We start from the raw sequence: 18,520 nt of genomic DNA on the forward strand, positions 1-18,520 counted from the left end.
AAAAAAAAAAAAAAAAAAAAGAACGGAAAAACAGTTTAATTGGTTCCGCTGTGCCTTGTTGTTTATTTAAATTAAAAATAAACTAAAAAATATCCAAAGTTGGCCAGGGGAGGTGGCTCACATCTGGAATCCCAGCACTTTGGGAGGCTGACACGGGAGGATCGCTTGAACGTGGGAGATGGAGGTTGCAGTGAGCCAAGATCATGCCACTGCACTCCAGCTTGGGTAACAGAGTAAGACCCTGTCTCAACAAAAAGGAAGAAGTAATATTATAAAATATGATGCTTTATAGCAAAATACCCAGATAGAGTCAAGAAGCAGATAAAACTACCTTAGCTAAGTAACAGTAAGTTGGCTTCACGGCAGATAATTAAGCTTCCAAATAGTAGGGATTAAAATTCTTGTGCTTGCTGGATTCTAGGAAATAAGGCTGGCTAGCAAAGTATGTTTCATGCTTTTGCATTTGTAACTTTTGTTTTCACCATTTGATCAGTAAGATTTTATATATATATATATATATATATATTTTTTTTTTTTCTTTTTAATAGAGATAGGGTTTTGCCATGTTGCCCAGGCTGGCCTCAAACTCCTGAGCTCAAACAGTCTGCCCGCCTTGACCTCCCAAAGTGCTGAGATTACAGGCATGAGTCACCACGCCTGGCCTTGATCAGTAGGATTTACGGTCCTTTTATTTAATCCAGACTTTGGAGGTCCTGTATACAAGTAGGACACAGAAAATTAGTTTATTTGGTCTTATTAAAATAACATGGAAATTAAGACTGACATTCATTAGGGAAATAGCCTAGAAATATGTCTTTTATATTCTTTGCCTTGAGAAAAGGTAGTGATAGTCTTGCAGATGTTAAGTTGTTCCCTGTTCAAATTTATGAACAATTTTTGTTCTTGGTTTCCTTTCTCCTTCATTCTTTTTTTTTTAAATTATTTAAATAGTCTTATTACAGTAGCTTAGTTCGAAAATAGATAAATTCTTAGCCAGCTCAGTCCCCTGCCAACACAGCCTTCTTCCAAGTTGAAATTTTCTGATATAAACTTTGCTTTAAGTCAGTAATATCTCCCCTCCCCTTTCTAATTTATGACAGTTGTGTGGCACACAGGGGAGAGTAAGGAATAGGGAAATTATTGAAGCCCAGCACACTAAAGTTCTGAAGGGTCAACTATTATGTCTGATATTGCTGCCTTCCGAGGATTGTGAGCCAGTGGTGCCTGACAGGAGCCTTACTGTGCCTACGATCCCTTCCATTGTGGTCTACAGAGCAACAGGGAAGTGTAGGGGCAGTGCTATTCAACCGAACTTTCTGCAATGATGAAAATGTTTATTGTCAATATTCCAGTGTGATAGACAGTAGTCACATGTGACTATTGAGCACTTGAAATGTGGCTAGTGCAATTAAGGAATTAGATTTTAAGTTTTATTTAATTTTAATTTAAATAGCCACACATGGCTAGTGGCTACTATATTGTACAGTGTACCCCTAGGAAGATCTATTGGCAGAAGGAAGATAGTTGAGTTTCCCCAAAAGCAACAAAAATGGAAGAGTAAGCAAGAACTAGATAGTGTGTACTCCATATGCTACCTTCTGCTGTACTGGGATTTGTCCCCCCTATTTTTTTTTCTTTTTCCTCCCCTACTACCCTTGATTAATAGTAATCTGATAAATATCTGCAGGTTTATTATTCGTTGTCATTTGCAAGTTTGGGTTTTCTGTCTATTTGAGGGTATTGAGAACATCTAGCACTCCACCCTTTGAGTTGACGGGAATAAGTCTGAGGCTGTATTTTGAACTCTAGGTGCTAGGTACACAACCTGGTACTGAGAGCTGAATTTGTTCTTAGTTGTTATTTGCTTCATCACAGAGATGTTCTCTAATATTCATCTGTTGGAGCACAACACAGAATCTGAATATGATTTTGGTAAATTTTAAATAAAACTTGACATGCAGATGCCATTCTATTTTTTTTTTTTTTTTTTTTTTGCTTTGTTTTTTTTTTTTGGAGACGGAATCTGGCTCTGTTGCCCAGGCTGGAGCACAGTGGCGTGATCTCTCCTCACTGCAAGCTCCGCCTCCCGGGTTCACGCCATTTTCCTGCCTCAGCCTCCAGAGTAGCTGGGACTACAGGCGCCTGCCACAACACATGGCTAATTTTTTGTATTTTTAGTAGAGACGGGATTCCACCGTGTTAGCCAGGATGATCTCCATCTCCCGACCTCGTGATCCCCCTGCCTTGGCCTCCCAAAGTGCTGGGATTACAGGCGTGAGCCACCGCACCCGTCTGTGCAGATGCCATTCTAAGAGAAAATGTATTTATTCTGTGAAGCTGTTTATACATGTTATTGTTAACTATCTTTGTGATTGTGGTGGTTAACATGCGAATGCTACAGTCAAAAGATTTAAAGTCTGTCCTGTCTAAATCCATATAGTGTTACAGCAAATAGTGACTCTACTTTGTACAAAGTACATAAGGGCTTTATGATAGTAGATACAATAATAATGATTGTGTTTAAGGGAGATACTTGAAATCTTAAGACTTTTAAGTAAAAATCCCAACTTTAAGCTGTTATTTGTTATGTGTTTATATTGCAAGAGTAGAAGTGAATGGACTCTGACATATCTGTCTCTCTTTTACCATCGTAAGACCACTCTTTATTGTTTATAAATATTTTGCACTGTCAGTACTGTCTGTTTAACCCTTATGAACTAGAATGGTCTTTTGTTTTCAGAAATGGGTAGATCACAGTGATTCTTCATTGAGGTCACTTAAAACCTCCCTATTTTTCGTACCTTCATAAGGTTCACTTATTAACTATTATCAGGATTTTTCCATTAGGGTTTTTTCCAAGTAGAATATTTGGTTTGTAATTGACCACTTTACTAGGTCCTCTTATTATTTCTTACAGTGTTTTAGTTTATTCTTTTGGATTTTCAAGTAAACTGTCGTATTATCTTAATGTAATGGTGCTTTTGCCTCCTTACTTTGTATCTCAAAATTCATTTTAAGTTCCTAATCAGTATTACCAGTGAAGATACCATCTAGTGCTTTTAAGATTTTGCATTGGACTTTCAGGAAGAATGTTTCATAATTTTCATGACAGAAAATTCTAACAATTTCTTTGTCTTTCACAGAACAAAACTGAAGAATCAAGAATATGAAACTTTAGATCATTTGGAGTGTGATCTGAATTTGATGTTTGAAAATGCCAAACGCTATAATGTGCCCAATTCAGCCATCTACAAGCGAGTTCTAAAATTGCAGCAAGTTATGCAGGTTTGATTTGTTGTTTTTGCTGAGTTTGTTGTATATATGAGTAAAATAATTTTGCATGTTTTGAGTGTGTTCTAGTAAGATGTGTGATCCCCCCCACCCTTAGCAGTAATATTACATCATTTGGCTGGGTGCGGTGGCTCACATCTGTAATCCCAGCACTTTGGGAGGCCAAGTTGGAAGAATCACTTGAGCTCAGGAGTTCAAGACCAGCCTGGGCAGCATAACGAGACCCCCATCTCTACAAAAACTGCAAAAATTAGCCAGTCCTGATGGCACATGCCTGTAGTCCCAGCTACTCAGGAGGCTGCGGTGGGAAGATTTCTTGAGCCTGGGAAGTGGAGGTTGCAGTGAGCCGAGATTGTGCCACTGCACTCCAGCTTGGGTAACCGAGTGAGACCCTGTCTCAAACAAACAAACAAAATATATATATACACACACACACACGCACACATGTATAGAGAGTTTATATGTTATACTTACATATTATAATATGTATTTATTATGTATTTCATCCACAAGTACTGCTGAATATTTTTTTGGAGTTGTCATGGCTATATAGAGTAGAAGTAATAGTTGAGATGGGGTTAGCTTTCTGATTGGAGGAAGCAGGGATTGGTGCCTGTACAGTAATTTTGGGATTCTCATGAAGTCACCCACCAATCACAGATGATATTCCATCATTTAGATTTTATTCCTGTGGTTCTAGACTTTGTTAAGGTAGGACTGATTCTGTGAGAAAGGACATCTGAAAGCGAATTAATCTTTGTATATTGTCTGTAAATTTATCAGATCCTTTCTGAGAACCCTTGGAAGGATGTCTCAGGTCATGGTTCATCTACAGGTTTTGAGATGAAAAGGTAGATATGAAATACAAATTGGGTCTGTCTGACAGTTTTTGGTAGAATCTTTCTGGAAAGGCAAATCTCTGAACAAGGAAGCAACAAAGGCAATTTTAGATCACCCATAGAATCTTCATTTTATATGATTAACACTGAACCTTAGTGCTAAGAGTTTCAGGTGTTACCTTTTTAGTACTCTGTACATTCCCTAAGCCTGCTGTGCTTGGACTTTCAGCTCTGTTTGGCAGAAGGCCTTTAAAAATGCATGTGTTGAAAAGTAGATCTTCTTTCACTTCTTGCGTTAAACTTTATTCTTAGCCACACTGCCCCTTAGAAGTCAGAAGTACTGGCCGGGCGCGGTGGCTCACGCCTGTAATCCCAGCACTTTGGGAGGCCGAGGCGGGTGGATCACGAGACGTCAGGAGTTCGAGATCAGCCTGGCCAACATGATGAAACCCCGTCTCTACAAAAAATACAAAAATTAGCCCAGCGATAGTGGCGTGTGTCTGTTATCCCAGCTACTCTGGAGGCTGAGGCATGAGGATTGCTTGAACCCGGGAAATGGAGGTTGTGGTGAACGGGGATGGTGCCACTGCACTCCAACCTGGCGACAAAGCGAGACTCCGTCTAAAAACAAAAACAAACAAAAAAAAGAAGTCAGAAGTACCAAAGGCCCTCTTTGAGTTGGTTTTGCTTAAATAGGACCAGAGCAGGATGCTTCTACAGCTTGCCTCGGTGCTTTTAACCAGTTAGCACCCATTATAGTCATAAATGCTTTGGCTGGTATTGACTCCTCAACCCTGTAGATCTGTTTTTTAGCCTACTCTTTTTGTCGTGCAGGCTTTTGTTAAAATTAGTTATTGAAAATGTTTAGTGACTCTTTCATTTTGTACATCCTGCATGTGTTTGTATTTTTCTGAGTGAATCCGATATGTCTAGCTCTTTAACATTCATATATTCAGAGGAGTGTTTGGCAGCGTGAGCTCGACTCCTGACATCTGCTCTGTTTTAGGCAAAGAAGAAAGAGCTTGCCAGGAGAGACGATATTGAGGACGGAGACAGCATGATCTCTTCAGCCACCTCTGATACCGGTAGTGCCAAAAGAAAAAGGTATATATTCTTCTTATAGCTGGGGACATCTCAGTTACTATTTATTTTGTTTTAGATAGGTGAAGAAAATATATATATTTTTAAGCTATCAAGTTGTAAGCTTTAAATATATGGTAATGTGTTGTCTTTTAAAATTCATTTGCAATTGGATGGTTAGTTTTTTTTTGTAAAAGTGCCATGTTACTTTTAGATGACCCAGATGAAAATGACTACTACATATGTAGCTTGGCAAAACATGTTATTCTTTTTGCCGTCTGGGGTTTTTTTTTTTTTTTTTTTTAAGAATGCCACTTAAATCTAACTTGGGTAATTTCTACATGGTGAATTACAAAGATGCAATTTGAATTAGGAAAGGTAAGCAGAAATTTGATACTACCACTGCAGTGAGGTAAGCCATTGGTCCTACCCTTTGGTTGTCCTTGTTCACCTCATCTTTATTTGCCATTATAAGAATGTCAGATTATAAAATAACAAATCATAACTTCTTATAGCTCATAAAATGTTGAGCTAGATTTTTGGGTTTTTTTCCTATCTAACCTTTCTCTCAAGTTCCCTAACCTTTTCTCCTCACGGGTTTTGTGGAAGGGGATCTTACTGTGAGATTCTGAAGCTGGGATCCTATAAGGAATTTTGCAAGACTATCTCTCACCCTACAGAGTTTCTCTCGCCTGATCGTTGTGGAACACTGTATTCTCCTTTAATCGTGACTGCCTCACCATCTTTGCAGCAATAGTCAATCCAGGGAAGATACCTTCAATAAGGAGTAAGCTAATCACTAGTAGCAAGGCTTGGCAGATTCAAAGTTGAATGAAGTCTTTAGTAACTGTTGACACAGTCTGTACATGAATTAAGAGATCCACTAAGAAGAATTTAAAAAGTAGTTTAGAAAAGAGAAGCTGTCCTGCTTTCCTATTTATAGATAGCATTTTGGAGAAATTTTTAAGCTTTACCATAGTAACTAAATTGATTGGTATACCCTGAGATGTGCGTCTCCTCCATTACTGGCCTATGAATTTCATCCCTCCAAGTTCTTAATTCCTTGTTATACCAGGGACAGCGGAGGAAAAGTGTGAAACCAGATCAAAGACATCAAGTCAAGAACAACTTTGAGTGTAATTATGTAACTCTACTACAGCATCACCTGTGTTTTCCAGATCAGTCACCTATCAAAGATAAAAACTTCTCAGGCAAAAGAAGGTAATGGAGGCAAAAGTGATGGTACAATTTGTGCCAACACTGGATGAAAAGAAAGATCTTAAATTAGCTGAGTATTAAGAAAACAGTTCCAACGAAGCATTAGCCCAGGCCAGATACTAAAAAATTACTTATCTCTGTGGCTAGTAGTCTGTGGGACACCCAAATAAGTTAAAAGAAAGTTTTTGGCCAGGTGCTGTGGCACACACCTGTAATCCCAGCACTTTGGAAGTCCGAGGCAGATGGATCACTTGACGTCAGGAGTTCAAGACCAGCCTGGACAACGTGGTGAAACCTCATCTCTACTAAAAATACAAAAAATTAGCCAGGCGTGGTAGTAGGCGCCTGTAATCCCAGCTACTCGGGAGGCTGAGGCAGGAGAATCACTTGAACCTGGGAAGTGGAGGTTGCAGTGAGCCGACATTATGCCATTGCACTCCAGCCTGGGCGACAAGAGCAAAACTCCATCTCAAAAAAAAAAAAAAAGGTTTTGCCCTAAAACCTCCTGTAAAAAGACAGTTAAGCATTATGTTCTTAAAATAAAATAAAATAAATCTTACTTCAGACAAAAAATCTGTTTATGAACAAGTTTCCTAGGAATTGTTTTGTACAAATGAAGTGAAAAACACAAAAGAACCATATAGATCATCCACTACAGTAATAAAAGAATCTGAGTTTGAAATATAGACATGAGTGGACGTTAAAAGATTGAAAGAATTCAGTCTTACACTTTGGACTATGAAAAAGGAAATAACACGATCAGAGTTATATTGAGAGGTTTTGGTAATAAGAGATTTCTTCAGAAGTCAGGCAGACAGTAGCCTAGAAGATTAAGCTAATCTTGGCCACAGAAGTCAGGGCTGAGTTTTCCAAGTACCACTTGACTTCTAAGTGCTGCTGTGATTCTGCCTTCGCCTTTTTTTAATACCAAAGAATGTGAGAAAAATTGATTGTGGGTATATTCTCTTCATTCTGGGGGTGCATTCTTTCTGCCAACATCTGTCTTCCTTGTTGAAATGTTTCAAATATTATCTTTGGACTGAATAATCTTTTTCTTCAACCATACATGGTTTATACATGACCCTCCAATGTTGCTTGTTTTGTTTCTCTTTACATGTAATGTTTGTTTCTGCTTTCCCAGGAACACTCATGACAGTGAGATGTTGGGTCTCAGGAGGCTCTCCAGGTGTGCAGTCCTTTTTTATGCATAAACATCCTTTTAAAGTGTACCTTCTGTGGCATGATCAGTACTGATTAGGTGAAAAGTGAAGCCTTAAGCATGTGAAAAAAGTCTTTATTGGGGTGCCAGTTTATTTTATGAATAAAGAAAGCAGTACAGTTTAAAAAATCTTGTTAGCAAAATAAATTCAGAATTAACCTAGTTCAGGAGTAGCCTTAATTTGTTGCTAGCTTTGCCAGGGACAGAAAGCCCCCTCACCAATCATTGTGGCTGTGTTTCTGTAGCAAAAGGTAGAAGGTGGCAGTGTTTCTGTAGCAAAAGGTAGAAGGTGGCAGTGCTGGTGCAGGACTGGCAGGTGCTGATTCCCTTTCAGGGATGCCTTTTACAGATTGAGGGTGGTGGAGGGATCAAAATCAGCTTCATAGTCCAGTGACATTAGTGCATGTGGACATCTATGCATTGGGTCAGTGCTTCTTGAGCATGAATACATTTCCTCAGTCTCTGATCTTGTTCATGTCTTTTATAAAAAACATTCTTTTGCATGTTACTTATGATTTCAAAACAGCCCCTTGTGTAGTCCTTTGTTTTCACATTTGCCATCTGACGTTCACAGAATATCAGTTGCTTATAGAACACTAAACTCTGCTCTTACAGTTCGTAAAGGAGAATGTTTAGTCATCTCTTTTACCTGCCAGGAACATATAGGCCAAGGAAAGAGGCAGGTTGAAAACAAATGAAGTCATTTGGAAGCAAGGTAGTAAAATAATTGCATAAGGTACACTAGTAAGCAGTTGTGTAGGATCGTTGCATGATTGTCCAGATAGCTTTAGGAAAGATTATTTTCCCACTGTACTTTCCCTTGAAAGTTCAGTGTCTTGAGCTTACCCACATGTTACTACCGTATGTATTCCACTCAGTAAAATTGCTATGTTATCATTGTCATCTTCCTAATATTTTCCGAAAGAAAATTTTCTTAATTAAATGGTAAATTTAAGAAAAAGACCATGATTGTCTTCTTTCATATCATTCATAATGTATGGCATTAAAACTAGGTGGTAGTGGAAATAGAAATGGGGGACATCATTGGGTAGTATTATAACCCTGAGTTCTAGAGCCTGACTGCCTAAGTTCCAGTCCCAACTGTTCTTATTAGCTGTGTAATCTAAGCCTCATTTCAACTTTATCTGTAAAACAAGTTAATGACAGTACCTTCATGGGATGGCTGTGAGGACCCAGTTAGTTAATACTTTTAAAGCTCTTAGAACTGGGTCTGGATGCAGTGAGTACTCAGTAAATGTAGCTGATTATTTTCTTGAAGTAGCACCTATTGACATCAGGACTTGGTAGATTTTGGTTTTGTTTTTAGTCAGATGTTACTTGTCTGGGAATACTCATTGGAAAAGATGAATGAAGAGATTTTATTTCTTGAAGACTTGAAGGTGAAATATAACAAGCCTTGTAAAAGAAAGAACCTTTGGGTTTACTTAGCTTACTAGTAAGCACAACTGAAGCTCTTAAGGCTTGGGAGCTAAATGCTGGGACACCTTAAAGCCTGTAAACAGGGTTGACTTTGATTAGAGAGGCCATTGGTAAGTAACAACTGGTTTTTTTTAGGAAACAGGGTCTTGCTCTGTTGCCCAGACTGGAGTGCAGTGGCTATTCACAGGTGTGATCGTGGCATATTGCAGCCTCAAACTCCTGGGCTCAAGTGATCCTCCCACCTTAGCCTCCTGAGTAGCTGGGACTATAGGCATGCATCACTGCGCAGGGCCGTGCCAACTTTTGGGAAAGGAAGGGTCATAAAAGCAGCATGGTGATTATCAGCTGATTCAAATGTCTGTTCTGGTTAGTTACTTTAATGGCCTTAGGCATTCATTTGCTGTCCCTAAGCCTCAGTTTTTACGTCTGCATAGTTTGGGTAATAATTGCACTTGATTCTGAATTTGAAGATTAAATGAGAGTACATAGTGTTTAGCATTTGGTAGAAGTATTAGTAGCTATAATTTACAAATGTATATAGGAATTGTGTGTGTGTATTTGTAAATATTAGTATATGTAGTAATAGTAGCTTTAGAGGAAGAATATTGATAAGGGTATTTGACAGAGTGGTCAGCCACAAAGTATGAGACCCAAGGACTAACATTGTGGCACAAAATATTAAAAGGAAAATAGGATGTAGAAGGGCTGCAGAAGTCTTCTAGAAATTGCTGATCAGCCAGGGGGAGAACAAGTGACTGATTTAGGTGTTTCAGGTTGGGTTGGGTTCCACAGGATAGTGTTGATGGTGATCCTGGAAAGTCACATTTGCCATCTCACATCAGGAATTCAGAATAGAGCCTCTGCTAGTGCATAAACTTTGTGCCAATTAGAAAAAGCAGCCATTTCTCAAGACAGTTGACTTGCATCAATTGGAAAATTGTTGTAATATACTTATTTTGCTAGCACAGGACCCTTTATGTCCCATTTCCTATGAAATTCTAAAATCGTAGTGTACTTATTACAACAGTTTCTATGATCTGAATTGTTGTCCTCCTAAGTATTTTTTTGTCTTTTTTTTTTTTTTTTTGAGATGGAGTCTCACTCTGTCTCCCAGGCTAGAGTACAGTGGCATGATCTTGACTCACTGCAACCTCCACCTCCTGGGTTCAAGTGATTCCCCTACCTCAGCCTCCTAAGTAGCTGGGATTACAGGCGCATGCCATCATATCCAGCTAATTTTTGTATTTTTAGTAGAGACGGGATTTGCCATGTTGGCCAGGCTGGTCTCGAGCTTCTGACCTCAGGTGATCCACCTGCCTTGGCCTCTCACAGTGCTGGGATTACATGTGTGAGCCACCATTCCTGGCCTTTTTGTCTTTTTTGAGACAGTTTTACTCTGTTGCCAAGGCTGGAGTGCAGTGGCACCATCATGGCTCACTGTAGCCATGACCTTCTGGGTTCAAACAATCCTCCCACCTCAGCTTCATGTGTAGCTAGGATCACAGGCATGTGCCACCATGCGTGGCTAAGTTTTTTTTGTTTTTTTTGTTTTTTTTTGAGACGGAGTCTCGCTGTGCTCCCAGGCTGGAGTGCAGTGGCGTGATCTCGGCTCACTGCAAGCTCCGCCTCCCGGGTTCACGCCATTCTCCTGCCTCAGCCTCCCAAGTAGCTGAGACTACAGGCGCCCGCCACCACGCCCGGCTAGTTTTTTGTATTTTTAGTAGAGACGGGGTTTCACCATGTTAGCCAGGATAGTCTCGATCTCCTGACCTCGTGATCCACCCGCCTCGGCCTCCCAAAGTGCTGGGATTACAGGCTTGAGCCACCGCGCCCGGCCGGCTAAGTTTTTTTAAAGAGGTGGTGTCTCACTATGTTGCCCAGGCTGGTCTCAAACTCCTGGGCTCAAGCAGTCCTCCCACTTCAACCTCTCAAAGTGCTGGGATTACAGACAGGAGCTACCACACCTGGCTCCCCTTAAGTATTATGGCCCCTTGAATGCACAATGATGAACAGTCCTGGTTTTGAATTCTTTTAAAATGTATTTTATACTTTAATATGCTTAAAGGTGTTGATTTTAAAAAGGAGAATGATTATGCCAGTTACAAGACCTGGGATTTAATTATATGCACCTTTCCAAAAATGGGGAAGGATAAAGAAACTATTCACAGTTAATGGTTTGAAGGAGGAGGAAAAGACATTGAGAAATTCTAAGAAAAATCTGAAAAGTAGAGTGGCATTGAAAACAGTAGCCAGAGCTGGGCACAGTGGCTCATGCCTGTAATCCCAGCACTTTGGGAGACCGAGGCAGGCAGATCACGAGGTTAGGAGATCGAGACCATCCTGTCTAACACGGTGAAACCCCGTCTCTTCTAAAAATACAAAAAATTAGCCGGGCATGGTGGTGGGCACCTGTAGTCCCAGCTACTCTGGATACTGAGACAGGAGAATGCTGTGAACACGGGAGGCGGAGCTTGCAATGAGCCTACATTGTGCCACTGCATTCCAGCCTGGGGGATAGAGCGAGACTCCGTCTCAAAAAAAAAAAAAAAGAAAGAAAGCAGTAGCCAGAAGTATCAAATAGGGCTCTGTCATGGTTATGTTTTGGTTATAGAGTTTGTCTCATTTCAGAAAGTATTTTAAACTTTCAGAAGTCATGGATATAAGGCTCAGCCTCCATATTGGAAAAAGATAAAGCAAACATACCAGCTGCCCAAGCTAATACAGTTATTACTATAAAAAAGTATGAAGTTGGCTCTGAGTTTTTTCTGGCAGCCAGATTAAAATCAATGGGCCAGTGGCTCTCAGTCTCTAAGGCACTATAAGGATCTGGAAAAATGTAAACGAAAGATGAAACTGGATTTTTTCAAAGAAGGTCATAAGTGACTCTAGTAATAGAAGTTTTGCTTGCTTCGAGGCTGGAAATCAATTACACATCCTTTTCCTAAGGAATAAATGATACAAATGGAGAAAGGATACTACTAGTAATATGAGTGCTAAAACAGTAAATTTCAGTTATTAAATTAGAGCAATTTCTTATATACAACTAGATTTCCACATTCTGGGTATGTCTCACTCAACGCTGCCAAGTATCAGAATTACAGGCATTGAAAGAATGAACCGCTTGCCCTTCTTTTACTTCACTGGCAAAATTTAGTTAAAAACGTTTTCTCCTCTTTGAAAATCTTATAAAAATCTGCCCTAGATTTACTCCCATCTGAGAGTATTTGCAGCTTCATACAGAAAAACCTAATGATAATTGGGCTTAGTGTGCTGAAACCCAGATGGAAATGGGGTGAGTGCCTCCTGGTCCAGGTCAGGGCCTTGACTGAACTGTTAAGCTCTTGAAATTGCTACAACGAGGACTAATTTCATCCTGTCCTGTTTATTGAAGAGATCCTCTAAGCTTAGAGCTTCAAAATTGAATTCCTCTGTCTTCGTTTTAAAGTCCACCCCACGTGCGAGACCTAATCAAACCGCATTTGACTTCAAAGTCAGATTCTGAAATTTTTCTTTAGAGACTTCCTGAAGGTTAAAGTCATCTGTGTTCTAATCTCTGCCCAGATGTGGAGCTCTGTGGTATTGGAACTTTGTCCCAACTTCCCTTGTATTATCCACTTGCCAAAGACTTAGAATGAGAGAACTCTTCCTGTCACATCATTGCCCCAGGATGTCTCCTTGGAGAAGGAGTTTCCACTAGGTGAAATATCTAACATTTTGCCATCACCTAACAAACTTATTTAACACACAAAAAAAAAAGTGCTGAGGAAAGAAAATGGCAGAATTGTCTAAGGTCCACAATGAGCAGGAAATAAGCAGACAGAGTGAAGACACAAGTTATGAGGATGATCCCAACTCTCGCAGGAACAGGCTCTTGTCCGTTTCTTTCCTAATTAAATCACTTTGTTTGCCTTGAGTGCCACAATGCTAGGAAGATAGGTATTTCTGAGAAGCCTAAAAATCTTAAGGATAGATATTTATTTTCTCAACTGTTAGTTCTTGATTTTTCCTTCTGTGTTTTAAAAAAGTGTATTTTGAACCTTGGAGAGAAAATATCTGGCCTTTGGCTTCTTCATGATCCAGGAGTAGTGCAAGTAGTCAGAGGACTGGACCAGAAGACCTATACAGCCACATATAGTTTGCCTGAGGAATGAACTTTCTTCCACCTGCAGGATAGGAAACATACAAAATATTTACTTCTAAGTACAGTTGGCCCTCTGTATCCATAGCTTCCACATCCAAGGATTCAACCAACTACAGATAGAAAAAAAAAATTTTAATTGCATCTTTACTGTACATGTATAGATTTTTTTCTTGTCATGTCCTAAGCAATACAGTATAACAAAACAATGTAGCATTTTTAATGTATTAGGTATTATAAGTAATCTAGAGATGATTTAAAGTATACAGGAGGATGTGCACATGTTATTTGCAAATACTACAACATTTTATATCAGGGACTTGAACATCTATGTATTTCGGTATCCAAAGGAGATCCTGAAACCAATTCCCCATGAATACCAAGGGATGACTATACTATAGGATCTTAGTAAATATTTTTTTTAATAAAAATTAAGTTGGCCGAGCACGGTGGCTCACGCCTGTAATCCCAACACTTTGGGAGGCCAAGGCGGGCGGATCACCTGAGGTCGGGTGTTTGAGACCAGCCTGGCCAACATAGTGAAACCCTGTCTCTACTAAAATTACAAAAATTACCCGGGCATGGCCTAGCGCGATGGCTCACGCCTGTAATCCTAGCACTTTGGGAGGTCGAAGCGGGCAGATCACCTGAGGTCGGAAGTTTGAGACTAGCCTGACCAACATGGAGAAACCCTGTCTACTAAAATTACAGAATTAGTTGGGCGTGGTGGTGCATGCCTGTAATCCCAGCTACTCGAGAGGCTGAGGCAGGAGAATTGCTTGAACCCAGGAGGTGGAGGTTGCAGTGAGCAGAGATCGCACCATTGCACTCCAGCCTGGGCAACAAGAGTGAAACTCCATCTCAAAAAAAAAAAAAAAAAAGCAGCCGGGCGTGGTGGCAGGCGCCTATAATCCCAGCTACTGGGGAGGCTGAGGCAGGAAAACCGCTTGAACCCAGGAGGCAGAGGCTGTGGTGAGCTGAGATCGTGCCATTGCACTCCAGCCTGGGCAACAAGAGCAAAACTCCCGTCTCAGAAAAAACTGAAACAAAAAACAGCAACAACAAAAAACTAAGTCGTAAGTCATTTCTTGTTATTACCTACCTGACTGTTCACTTGGAGACTGCTGGTTAGTTTGACTAGAATTTCTTTATCTGGCTAGAATTTCTTCAGCCGTGTTCTGAGTACATAAGAACAGTTAACCAGAAGCCATATCGGAAGAGCATCACTTCTAATAATTTACTAGGAAGCTCACCTTGGGCAAGTCATTTACCCTCCCTGAGCCAGTTTTCTCAACAATTAAGAGATAGACCATCTGCTCTCTTGGAGCCCTTTTGAACTCAATCTAATCTGTAGTTCTTTATGCTTTGTTCCATACTGCTTAAATCAGCTTCTCAGCATCACATCTCACTGGGGCTTTTTGGAGAACAAGACAGGGATTCATGCTCAAGGATGGAAATTTTACTCTAGAAAACTCAGATTAACCACACCGCTTATTCTTTAAAGTAAGTAGGAGTTGTGGAATAATGCTGATGGAGAGAGCAAGGACGACCCTGACAGGATCAATGCAAGAGAGGCTCATACCCACTGTAAAGACACTAGTCTGACAGACAGTCTCCTTTTGTTTGCAGACAACCAAAATACCAAGTGTTCAGGAGTGCTTGTCTTAAGAGATGAAACACTTCTCTTTTTACGTTTTTTATTTTGTTTTGTTTTTGTGCCTGGAAGTGAGGATATTATAACAATAGGGAATTACTAGTTTTATTGCACTTTTGCTCTACTCATCTTTAAACAAAAAATATATCTCAGTTGATTATATGATTTCATTTTCTTTTGGTATCAGAGAGGATCTTTTTTCAAACATTGCATTTCATGAAATATCTATAAATTTTATTTGGCATTCATTAACTACTCCTGCCAGAATCACTGTTTTAACAATTTTGGAAATTTTCCTACTATTTGCTTATAACTTCCAGCATGGTTACTGTGTTTGTGGCATATGCAATCAATAAATTGTAATCATTATAAAGCACCACAAATAATTTGTTTCATTTTATGGTCATCCTTGATTTAAGAAAACTGAACCAATTCTAATTTTTCCCCTTTTCTACTTTCCCTCTCAACAGTAAAAAGAACATAAGAAAGCAGCGAATGAAAATCTTATTCAATGTTGTTCTTGAAGCTCGAGAGCCAGGTTCAGGCAGAAGACTTTGTGACCTATTTATGGTTAAGCCATCCAAAAAGGACTATCCTGATTATTATAAAATCATCTTGGAGCCAATGGACTTGAAAATAATTGAGCATAACATCCGCAATGACAAATATGCAGGTGAAGAGGGAATGATAGAAGACATGAAGCTGATGTTCCGGAATGCCAGGCACTATAACGAGGAGGGCTCCCAGGTGAGGAGGGCCAGGGGTACTGAAGTAGGCACATTTTGGGGGAGAGGAGTGCTTATAGAATAATGCATTTTGAGAGACCAGCTCGAGAGGCTTAACTTGGATTATTCTTTTTGGTGACTAGGTTAATACTTTGATTTTTCTTCATTGTTTAAAATCAGAGGCAGTACATTATAAAGATTAAACGTTCCTACTTTGTAATCTGACATCCTAGTTTTGAATTTTGCTCTGCCAATCCATGTGTAAGTAATTTATCCTTCCTGAGCCTCAGTTTCTTCATCTATAAATTAAGGCTAATAATAGTACTTGCATCAACTAATAATAGTACTTACAATAATAGTACCTACACTTGGTGTAGGATTTAAAAGAGATAATGTATACTGAGCATTTAGCAGAGTGCCTGGTACTGAATAAGCACTCAAAGGAAAGCCAATAGTATTAAAATCTTTCGTCATCATTATTACTATGATCCTCAACGACCATACTTCTCCAAAGACAGCCTGTATAGAAAATGTGTAATTATATAAAAATCAGCATGCTATTCCCATAAATGCACCTCTAAATAATTGATTTAATTGATTTTGCTGTGAAGCATCTTGGTTTTTTTTTGAGACAGAGTCTCGCTCTGTCGCCCAGGCTGGGGTGCAGTGGTGCCATCTCGGCTCACTGCAAGCTCTGCCTCCCGGGTTTATGCCATTCTCCTGCCTCAGCCTCCCGCGTAGCTGGGACTACAGGTGCCTGCCACCATGCCCAGCTAATTTTTTGTATTTTTAGTAGAGATGGGGTTTCACCGTGTTAGCCTGGATGGTCTTCATCTCCTGACCTCGTGATCCACCCGCCTGAGCCTCCCAAAGTGCTGGGATTATAGGCGTGAGTCACCGCACCCGGCCGAAGCATCTTGATTTTTAGTTCTTTATCAGTATAACTAAGATATAGTCTCCCTTCTTTGAAACTTTTTCTATTTGATATCTTTTTATCTACTTTACATCTCCCAGAAATAAAATAACATTTTTAAGTCATTTGTTTCCCTCTGCAATTACATTTGATTATAAAATAGAGTATGCATTGAGGGTGCTTATAAATTTAAAAAATGGTTCTATCTTAAGGGTTTACACAGTCCTCAGTGTCACTGGCTAATATACCACTTGTCCATCACTGGTAGAGGAAAAAGCCATCTTTAAGAGAGATGGCCAGACAGGGGAGGTCACTTTTTCCCTCAGCTCCTCTGCTTTGGTGGGTGGCCAAGGGAGGACATAGCATCTGCTGGGGAGGTAAGAGGAGGGAGCTATGGATGCAAAGTCATAAGGTGAGTAACGTTGTTCTTGACTACATATTACCTCCCTTGGCTCAGTCCTCAGAGAGAGATCCCTAAGCAAGGATAATTGTTTTTTTATAGATGAAGCTTCAGACTGTGAACTCAGATTCGGAATTTAAGATACTGAGATATTGCTCTCCAACTATCAGATATTTTTAGTCTCTAATTTCTATTGGCCTAAGTCTGCTACCTTGAGTGTCCAGTGGAGAAGAAAAGTTTTTGAAGAAAACAACACATGTAAATGTGTTTCAGAACTTCTGTTAAAACCTGCAGTGATTCTACTACAGTGGTTCTCAAACATTAGCATGCATGTCTGTGCATTAGAATCACCTGGGAAGCTTAAAAACAAGCCAGTTAAGGCCTAGGCTCTCCCACAGATACAGTGATTTTATTGCTCTGTAGTGAGGCTGGTTTTGGTTTTCTTTAAGCTCCGAACTATCTTCAACTGTCTTTTTAAAACTTCTTTATGGATGCATTTTATACCTTAATAAAAAGTTTTTAGAGAATAATTTAAATATATTTTTGGAATGTAGGTGTACAACGATGCACATATCCTGGAGAAGTTACTCAAGGAGAAAAGGAAAGAGCTGGGCCCATTGCCTGATGATGATGACATGGCTTCTCCCAAACTCAAGCTGAGTAAGGCAGCCTCACACTTTGTTATTTAGTTTAGTCTATCAAGGAGAGATTGCTGATTTTTCTGAAATAATATTTAATTAAATGATGAATATATTTGAACTCACTGTGCTCCAGCATGGAGTTCTTCCTTCTTGTCAAGCCCTCTTGTTTACTGTATTTTAAGTAGCTAAACTGTGACAAGCATGTGGGGAGTAAAATATAATGTCAGAGGTTTTGTTTACTTTCTTGAATGCAGTAGACATTTTGTAAATTTTAAATAGTAAAAATAGATTTTTCTCTACATATAATGCTGTAAGAATATAGTAGCAGATTTCTTCTCTTAATATGTGTGTCTGACAGTTACTAGAATTAAAAATTAATCCCAACAGTTCCAACTAGACAGAGGAGTTAGAGATGTCCAGCCAGCCACTGTACTATACTCAGCTATCATTTGAGTGTAGTCTGTGGTTGGTTTTTTTATTAAAAGTTGTAAGAGAAGGCCAGGGACAGTGACTCATGCCTGTAATCTCAGCACTTTGAGAGGCTGAGGTGGGCAGATCACTTGAGGTCAGGAGTTCAGGACCAGCCTGGCCAACATGGTGAATCCCCATCTTTACTCAAAATACAAAAATTAGCCAGACATGGGAGTACATGCCTGTAATCCCAGCTCTTTGGGAGGCTAAGGCAGGATAATTGCTTGAACCTGGGAGGCAGAGGTTGCAGTGAGCCAAGATCGCACCACTGCGCTCATAAGTGAGACTCTGCCTCGGGGAAAAAAAAAAAAAAAAAGGAAGGAAAAGGTTCGAAGAGAAGACAGCAAAAGTTATTAATACCACTAGATAAGAGATAAAGAGATTTCTGTCTTCTTTAAAATATATAAATAAAATAGATACCAAGCAATTGATAATGATATTCATTGGAGCCGTATTTGCTGGAAAGGGGGAAAACAGACAGACTAGCTTTT

General features: G+C 39.6%; 1 protein-coding gene across 9 annotated transcripts in view; it reads left to right on the forward strand.

The window, feature by feature from the left end:
- PBRM1 (polybromo 1) overlaps positions 1-18,520 on the forward strand; it is a 149,138-nt gene that overhangs the window by 53,586 nt on the left and 77,032 nt on the right. For 5 of the 9 annotated variants that reach the window (XM_025375914.1, XM_025375916.1, XM_025375912.1 and 2 more), the window contains 5 exons: positions 3,144-3,285; positions 5,137-5,234; positions 7,570-7,614; positions 15,350-15,626; positions 17,472-17,577. In XM_025375914.1, the coding sequence (XP_025231699.1) occupies positions 3,144-3,285; positions 5,137-5,234; positions 7,570-7,614; positions 15,350-15,626; positions 17,472-17,577 (668 nt within the window). The remainder of the gene's footprint in view (positions 1-3,143; positions 3,286-5,136; positions 5,235-7,569; positions 7,615-15,349; positions 15,627-17,471; positions 17,578-18,520) is intronic. The other 4 variants (XM_025375920.1, XM_025375913.1, XM_025375919.1 and 1 more) reach the window with 1 other exon arrangement.

This window comes from Theropithecus gelada, chromosome 2 (assembly GCF_003255815.1).
Source record: "Theropithecus gelada isolate Dixy chromosome 2, Tgel_1.0, whole genome shotgun sequence".
NCBI lineage: Eukaryota > Metazoa > Chordata > Mammalia > Primates > Cercopithecidae > Theropithecus > Theropithecus gelada.